Genomic DNA, 9517 nt, shown 5'->3' with positions numbered 1-9517 from the left:
GTACTTCTAGCCTCCTAGACTGTGAAAGAATAAATTTCTATTTGTTAAAGCCATCCACTTGTGGTATTTCTATTATAGCAGCGCTGGATAACTAAGACAGTTATCTGGGTGGATTCAAACCTCCAGCCTTTTGGTTAGTAGCTGAGCACTTAGCTGTTTGCACCATCCAGGGTTTCTGTAAAGATTACAGCTCAGGACACCCTATGAGGCAGTTCTACTCTGTAATATAGGGTCGTTATGAATTGGAATCAACTCGATGGCACATTATAGGGAATGCTGCCCCACATTCTTGGTAATACCCCAAAATGTTCAACAATTCCTGATTAGGGTGGCAGGATAGAACTTAAACAACATTTAGAAATATTTCCATGAAAATCATTGGAATTTTTAAAGGTATTTGGGTACTTGAAAGATAATATGCTAGAATTATTTGGAAAATGAACATTGATGAAACAACTTAATCTTTGATGATATCAGATTAATGAACTGTTACTGTCTAAGACATGCATGTGTTTATTTGTGTCCTCATCTCTCTTTTTTTTAGTTGTGGTAAATTATAAGTAACAAAGCATTTGACATTTCCGTAATCTTCACATGTAAGTTCAGTGACATTATGTCCATCATGTTGTTCACCCATCACCCTAACAGGAGCTCAGTGTCCCCTAAGTGTTGACTCCTCCTATCTCTTGAATTAAGTTGTTTTTCTTCCTCTTTACAAAAACAGTAGTCAATGTAATAAAATTGGATCATTTGTCAGATTTTTTTCCTTGCATAATTGTGTGATATCAGTATTCGATCTACTTCACTTCCTTTTAACTTGCACAATTCACGTGAATAAAGAAGGTCGTTTTTGTAAAACTATTTGATCATCAATTTTCATCAATTTTTCCTAAGGACTTCTTTGATAGTTAAATCAGTTTATTATGAAGTATGTTTAATATTATATCCTTGTAGATTCTTCCTAGTCTAATTCTTTTGGAACCTTAATTGTCTTGGCTTTGCCTGTGATTGCAAAAGTTCTCCAATATCATTTTCATGGAGAGGCAAAGACATTTAAGGAGACATGATAGTGTTAAGTGAGGAGGGATCAATATTATAAATGGTCAATTTATGATAACTCTTTTCCTGTTGAGGATCCCTGGTAGCATGGTGGTTCAAACCCACCAGTGCTCCACAGGAGAAAGACCTGGCGATCTGTTTCCATAAAGATTACAGTCTTGGAAACTGTATGGGCAGTTCTCCTCTGTCCTGTATGGTCACTGTGAGTCAGAATAGACTTGACGCAATGGATTTGGTTTTGTGGTTTATTTTTCTATTATGACAACTGGTTTCCTGGTTATATGTAACAGGTGGAAAACAGAGATTACCTGCACTAAATGTACAGAATATACTTGGGAACTTTTTGGACTCCCTTTTATGATCCATAAATATTATTTGTCTTCTTTTGTGCTTGTCCCACAGTGTTTTAATTCTAGGTTTATAATGCATCTAGTGCAGATTAAGGCAAGACTCCCCTTACAAGTCTTCATTTTTGAAATTTTTGTGGGTGTTTACTTTTTTATGTGACCTTTTTCTCACAGGAAAATTATGAGATTATAGTTGTTTGAAAATACAATTACATTTACTTTTATTCTTTAGTTGTGATTTAAAAAAAAAAAAACTCCTTGATCAAAAGAGACAAAGGAGACTGAAATATCCATTCTGAAACAGGAAAAATCCAAAGGTTATCATGTTACAATTTTCAAAAATTCTTATTGTGAAGTAGTAATAGTAACTTTTTTTTTAGGTAATGCTCAATTCTAATTGATTCATTTGGTGAAAATTATTATAATAGTTTTCTTCCTCTACTAAGTGTTACTGAATATGAGCTATCAAGATGAAATTACATGACTCCGAAAGAGTTCTTGTAAGTTGAGTTCTGTTTCTTCCAATTCTTTGGCCTGGGCAGCCTCCTTCAGGGACAGTAAGTGGGGTTCAAATGTTCCATGTATGAGCTCCAGACATTGTCTGGCTGTCATTCTTGTGTCACATCTCTGCAGCTTCCAGAGTTCCCACATGGCAAAGGTCCTTCTCTTTGTGAATGAAGGGGAAGCCATAGATGCACTGGATAGCTCAATGCATTTCATTAAAGTAGCATAGACAGTGGAAGGCTGAGAGGCCTCCAAGGGCTTCATTTTGTACCACTCATTTCTCTCAGGCTCCTGGAACTCTAAGGTAAATCTCAGTCCCGGAAATTCCCAAAGGAATCCCCTTCTTAGTGCTTTATGACTTATTCCTGGCCACTGAATGCAGCTTTCACAGGCAGGATGGAACTGAATGGGTATGTCAAATAAAATTCAGGGTATAACCTTCGTACGAATGTAGGGAAGGAGAATGTGGAAGATTTGTCCCTTGCCAGGCAGGACAGGACTGACTGGCAGAAGACAGTTTTCAGTTTGCTGTAAGCTGTAGCTAGAGCTGTCCAAGGAGGAATTGCTGCCTGTGCAGGGGTGAATGTCGCATCTCTGGAGGTTCTAAGAGTGGCCAGAGGGCCATCAGTCAGGGAGGCTGCGGATGATTCCTGTGTGGTTATAAGTTTAAGCTATAAGACCTCTGAGGTCCTTTCTTACTCCATGATTTTGTACATGCACACGTGTGTGAGTGTGCTTATATGTTGTACCAGCTTTGCTCTGTAGTGTATGGAAGAAAACAGTCATTGCGAGTTGGTTGGTATTGTGTGCGTGAGGTTTAGTGGGCTCTCCAGTTCCACCAGCAGGCATTGTTTATAGACGTTGCCACATCGGGGCATGTGTTATGCATGCTATAGAAAGGATTATTAAATTTAAAAAAAAAATTCTCTGGTCAAAGTTTGTGAAAGGGACCCCTACCCCTCAGAGCTGCAGCGTTAGTTGGAGGGGGGCTGGTGGCTGCCTGGAATAAAGCTTGGTGGGAGGGAGGAGTTTGTTGAGAAGAAAGGTGAGCTGGCAGGCTCCACTTTAAAAAGGAAAAAAGGTAGAAAACCACTGATCTAGAGGATTTTTCTTTTGCATACCACAGATTCAGAGTGCAGTAAATGATAGTGTGTTAGTTCTGTAAACTAACAACTTCTAATGGGCATGATGGTGGTATACTGCAATAAGAGTTCTCATGTGACTGCATAAAGTACTTCAGCATATCTGTTAAATACATCTTTTTTTTTTTTTTTAACCTGTAGTGGGGTGGGGGGCGGATTAGTGGCCTGAATATTTTTACTTGAAAATAAAAGCTGCCATAATTTTTCCTTCCTGCTGTCAAGTACTGCATATTTCAGAGAATTACAGCATTTCATAGCATCTGAATGCAAAAGCTAAACTGTCTCTCTTTCTCTTACATAGGTTTCCACTTGAGCGGCACAGTAACAGAACCTGCAATACAATCGGAGCCAGAAACTGTTTGCAACGTGGCCATCAGCTTTGATCGTTGCAAGATTACCTCAGTGACCTGCAGCTGTGGAAACAAGGACATATTTTATTGTGCCCATGTTGTGGCACTGTCTTTATACCGCATCCGCAAGCCAGATCAGGTCAAACTGCATCTTCCCATTTCAGAGACTCTCTTTCAGATGAATAGAGACCAACTGCAAAAGTTTGTACAGTATTTGATCACAGTGCACCACACAGAAGTTTTGCCAACCGCTCAAAAATTAGCAGATGAAATTCTTTCCCAGAATTCTGAAATCAACCAAGTTCATGGTGAGTATAGATATTGATTCTATAGATTTCTTCTCTGGATAATTTTTCTTTTATAAATTCAATTGTTCTGCATAAAAATGAATTAAATGTGAATTATGTTATCAGCTTTGCTCTTAAATGAGTTTAAAACTAACTTTTAAATTTAGTTTTGCATCCTGAAACATTGATTTGGAAGTGTTTCATGGCATTCTACTAGGTGGGAAGTCTTTCGTGCTCAGGAAATCTTTCATTTGTTAAATATTGGTGAGGTTGCCATGAGTCAGAATTGACTCGATAGCAATTGATTTTTGATTTATACACTCTTTACATTTGGTAAAATGTCATCAAATACTAGGTATTAGTTATGGAAAATACTTAATTTACCCTTGTACGTTGTTATCAGTAAATGACTTGAGCATATTCAGAATTTTTAAAATTTTCTTATAAAATTTATAATTCAGGAAAGTTTCTGACAGGGTGTCTCATTAAGAAAAGATATTTAAAAATTATTAGAACTTGTTTAAAGAGAGAGTTTAGTATATGAATAATTATTTTATATAAGGAATCTTAAAAAGGGTTTCTTTTAAATCTTTTATACATTGAACAAGTTATCTCATTTATTACTAAACACATTTATCAAGTGTGTATTTTGTGCAGCACAAATATGTCAGCTTAGAAGAATTTGTGTGCAACTTTTCAGAAACATATCCATCATTTATTTCATATAGTACATTAATATAGGATGAATAGTGTTAAAATATAGGCTTCTGTGGTTTTAAAATAGAATTTTAAAAATATGTTGAAGAAAATAATGCAGTTTTGACTAGGCAGTTCAGGAGCCTAACATTTTTACATTTGTTTTTTTTATAATGATTAATGATATAGGACAAGTCATTCTACCCTAATCTTTTAGATTGTCCTCAAAATCATTACTTCACACAGCAAATAAGCATGTTTTAAAAAGGAGCAGTTTGAGATCTTTGGTTTTTTATTTTTTTTAAAAAAAACTTTTTAAATTGTGAACTATAAGATGGAGAAAAGTACATAAAATATGAATGTATAGATTAGCAAATAACTGAACCAACACGCAGGCCAAGAAACAGAAAGCCGTCAGTGCTTGTGAGGGCTCGGCGCCCCTCCCTGTAACAAGCCCTTCTCTTCCCTGATTTTTGTGGTAGTTATTTCCTTGGCAGTTTGTGTTTTATTGTTGTTGTTGTTTTCTTTTGTTTTTACATCACTAAAACCAAATCTGTTGCCATCAAGTCACACAGTGGTTAAGAACTACAGCTGCTAACCAAAAGGTCGACAGTTTGAATCCATCACCTGCTCCTTGGAAACCCTATGGGGCAGTTCTACTCTGTCCTGCAGCGTTGCTGTGAGTTGGAATTGACTTGATGGCAATGGGTTATATCACTAAGCACTTTAGTTTTATCTTTATGTAAATAAAATCATTCAGTATGATTCCCATAAATCTGGTGGCTTTTACTGAAATCATATTTGTAAGATTGACCCATGTTGCTTCATATACTTGTAGTTCATTCATTTTTGTTGTTCTAGAGCAGTACTGTCCAATGGAAATGTAACACAAGCCACACGATTTTAAATATTGTAGTAGCCACATTAAAAAATTAAAAATGAAAGATAAAATTAGTTTTAATAATATATTTTATTTAACTCAGTATATCCAAAATATTATCGATTCAATATGTAATCAGTATACAAAAGTTTTGATATATTTTAAATTCTCTTTTGTCATACTGAGCTTCGAAATCCAGTGTCTATTTTATACTTACAGCACGTCTCAGATCACAGTGTAGCCACATTTCAAGTGTTCAGTAGCCACATGTGACTTAGTGACTACTGTATTAAGGCAGCACAACTCTGTAGTATTCTAGGTATGAAAATAACTACTATTTATTTCTCCATTCTACTGTTGATGTACTTTGTTATGAATAGTGCTACTGTGAACATTTTACAAGTCTTCTGGTGCTGTGAGATACTTTTAATGAGGTTTTTATGTCAGAGGAAAATTCACTAGCCGTATTTCTGCTAGTGCTCCCCATATCAGCCCCAACTTTATTAAAGTAGCTATCATAGGCATTTTAGTTGATAGGATCTGTGAGCATGAAATAACAAGAATGTAAACAACTTAGCCACAGAAGTGCCTTCGACCCACCAAAAGCACATGCAGTCAAAGACTTTTTCAAGTAGGCTTCTACTCTGTCATGTCGACTGTCTCAAATCTTGTTGCCTTGTGAAAATTCAGAGCCATGGTGGCACAGTGGTTAAGAGCTATGGCTGCTAACCAGAAAGTCAGAAGTTTGAATCCACTAGCCGCTCCTTGGAAAGCATATGGGGCAGTTCCGCTCTGTCCTATAGGGTTGCTATGAGTTGGAATCAACTTGACGGCAATGGGTTTGGTTTTTGGTTTTCTGAAAATTCAGGCCAGCCAACAATCATCCCAGAGGTTTCTCGTAAGCCTATTTGTGACAGCTTATTAAAATGTTCAGTGGAGACTGAAGAATAGAATGTATACCATTTCTTCAAACTTATATGCATTCTCTCTGGGTGGCACAAATGGATAAGTGACTACTAGCCAAAGAGTCGGCAGTTTGAACGCAGCCAGAGGCGCCTCAGAAGACAGGCCTGGTGATCTGCTTCTGAAAGGTTACAGCCTTGAAAACCCTATAAAACCCATTGCCATCAAGTTGATTACGATTCATAGCAACCCTATAGGACAAAGTAGAGCTGCCCCACAGGGTTTCCAAGGACGTAAATCTTTACAGAAGCAGACTGCCACATCTGTCTCCCATGGAGGGGCTGGTGGGTTCAGATGGCAGACCTTTCGGTTAGCAGCCAAGCACTTAACCAGTGTGCTACTAGTGCTCCTTCTATTGTCATCGAGTTGATTCCAAAATCCTCATAGGACAGAGTAGAACTGCCCCACTGGGTTTCCAAGGAGTGACTGGTGGATTCAAACTGCCTGCCTTTTGGTTAGCAGCCGAGTTCTTATAACCATTGCTCCACCAGGGTTCTGCTTTGAAGAACAGAAGCCCCCAAAATTTGTTATCTAGAATATTTTTTAATCTATTCTGTGTTGAAATAGTGGGTCTAGAGAAACAATGTAAACTAAAGTTGGATGTGAGAATGTGTTTATATGACATTGTATTTCTTTCAGAGTTTCTAAATTAGAAGAAAAAGATATCTAAGGAAATACCAAGGACATTATGCAGGTTAGCTTTTGACTCAATGTGATTTTCAAATAACTTTCGTATGAGAACAGCTTCACGAGAGCAGTAAACTTGAGCAGTTTATCCCACCAGCTTTCTCTCCACTTAATTTATCATCAGATTTGCTCCCAGCCTGGAAATGGGCCAATTACATGAGCTGCCTTCCTGCTTTCTATTCTGGTGTGACAAGTAGTAAAAAAGAAGAGAAGTAAGAAGCAGGCCATGACCTTAAATGAAGAAATGGGAAATCTGTTCCCTGGAGGGTCTTATTTTAACTGTTAGATTGATGACTTAGTGGGGGGGGATTAAAAATGTTTTGCAGTTATTTGACTACATGGTCCCACTGCCTCCAAACATCTGTACATAAAACATTATCTTTTATTAAATCAGTTTTTAAAACAGTACTTTCTTAAATGGTTCTGTGAGTATATTTTTCCTTTGAGAAAAGTATCTTGAACATGAATGTTGAGAGATTTAATTTTTCTCTAAGGAAAAACATCACTTTTACAAACTTGCTATATGAATAGGGTTAGGATAGGATTTAGAATCTATTACCTTAGTGAGTATCATAAAGGCGGTGAAGTTTAGCTTACCCAATCCTTTTTGGAAGAAAGACATAATAAATTTTATAAATACAAACTATGTTGATAATAGCAAGTTTTTTCCTTTTCCGTATGAACTTATCCTAATGCTTCTTAAAATTCTATTAGTTCTTTTTCCTTATTTTTTTGTAATAATCTTTTATTTTCTAAAAAAAACTTTTATTCTGAGGAATTAAAGACTTTTTCACATCTACTTCAGGTAGATTGTTTCTCACAATTTTAATGTAAGCTAGGTATTGCAAATTTAAAACTGCAATATTTTGTAGATAGAGAAGCCAAGGAGAATGGGTTAGTAACTTAACAAAGGTCACAGATTCAGTGAAAGTAGTTGGAATATAGGCTTAGTCATTATAATAGTTCAGTCCTTATCAGTAGACCCTGTTACATATTTTCACAAAATTTCTCACATGATTTTAATTAGATTACAAAATTAACCACTGTATGCTAAATAATGGCTATAAGATAGTGAATGTTAATGGCCCACCAAGGAGATTGCCAGTTGTGCTGCATTTTTGAAGCAAAACTGTTAGCTCTTGATTTTATATACTAATAAAACATTCCAGCTTCCATATTGTTAAGAAAAGAGGCTGATGTCTTTGCTACATACTTATCTAGAAACGTATTCATTTCCAAGGACTAACACACTCTCTTGAGTTAATTCAGCTTGGCCTCTCGTGGTCCTTTATGCTTCCTGTTAAAGAGATGTACTGTAGATTGGCAAATTGTCAAGTAAGGACAGAACATTGAACTTGAAATCTCGAGGCCTAGAGTCCAGTGCTGCTCTGCTATGTATTAGCTCTGTGACCTTGGGTGAATCACAGGCTTTATTAGACTCTTTTCTCATATTTAAAATGCTTATAATTTTCTCTAACACCATTGGGAGAATTTTAATGATATAATATGTACATGTATAATAATAATAAAGATAAATGAACTTATGTTGAGATATTCACAAGTACTCATAGTAAAGAAGGAGAGGAGAAATCAATTGGGGGATGGATGATATTACAGGTGGAGTCAATTTGCTTTCTCCTCTCTTCCTGGTACTTTTTCCCTCCTGTTTTCTCTTTTGTGCTTTTTGTTTTACTGACCTCTCTGAACTCTAGGATATGGACTAGCCTGTATTGGACAGAACATAAAAAAGAAGGACAGATTGAGGGGAAATTGGCATTGGCCCCTACCTGAGTGGAACAGAGAGAAAGGGAGAGTCATTTCAGTGGCCCTTGCATTCTCAGCACCTGGGCCAATCTGAAAAGTAGGCTAGATTCATCCCTCACTTCATTGCCAGGCCCCCAAGATACTATCACAGTTAGCCAGATGTAGAGGAGAATTATTCACATGTCAAATGACGGCTGACGTATGACACCTAAGATCTCTTCCAACTCTGATTCTGTGAATCTTTGGTGGTGATATTTCTGCAGAAACATAGGAGGCACCTAGCGTCCATACCGGCCAAGGTGCTTCTCCTATAATCCCACCTAGGTATGCACGTGTATGCATACCTATGTAAATACGTGAGACAAAGTCTCACCATCCTCCCTTCTAAGGACCATTCTAACTGTACTTCTTCCAAGACAGATTTGTTCATTCTTCTGGCAAGTCCGTGGTATAGTCAGTATTCTTCGCCAACACCATAATTGAAATTCTACTTTGGTCTTCCTTATTCATTGTCCAGCTTTTGCATGCCTATGGGGCGATTGAAAATACCATGGCTTGGGTCAGGTGCACCTTAGTCCTCAAAGTGACGTCTTTGCTTTTTAACACTTTAAAGGGTCTTTTGCGGCAGATTTCCTATTGCAATGCGTCTTTTGATTTCTTTCTTTTTTTTTAAATTACATAAATGTATTTTATTTTCCATTTCCCTTCAGATTGACTTTCTTTTTTTTTTAATTGTACTTCAGGTGAAGGCTTACAGAACAAATAGTTTCTTATGAAACAGTAGTACACATATTGTTTTATGACATTGGTTAACAACCCCACAACATGTCAACCCTCT

The 9517-nt window shown here is 36.9% G+C and overlaps 1 protein-coding gene across 3 annotated transcripts in view; it reads left to right on the top strand.

Annotated features, from left to right (window-relative positions):
- Positions 1-3190: 3190 nt before the first annotated feature.
- ZSWIM6 (zinc finger SWIM-type containing 6) overlaps positions 3191-9517 on the top strand; it is an 89908-nt gene continuing 83581 nt past the window's right edge. For 2 of the 3 annotated variants that reach the window (XM_023729623.1, XM_023729622.1), the window contains exon 1: positions 3191-3710. In XM_023729623.1, the coding sequence (XP_023585391.1) occupies positions 3317-3710 (394 nt within the window). In that variant the 5' untranslated portion in view covers positions 3191-3316. Of the gene's footprint in view, positions 3711-6877; positions 6923-9517 lie in introns of those variants that run through there. The other variant, XM_023729624.1, reaches the window with a different exon arrangement.

Source organism: Trichechus manatus, unplaced genomic scaffold (assembly GCF_000243295.1).
Source record: "Trichechus manatus latirostris isolate Lorelei unplaced genomic scaffold, TriManLat1.0 scaffold00029, whole genome shotgun sequence".
NCBI classification, from domain to species: Eukaryota; Metazoa; Chordata; class Mammalia; order Sirenia; family Trichechidae; genus Trichechus; species Trichechus manatus.
This window is presented reverse-complemented; position numbering and strand designations above follow the sequence as displayed.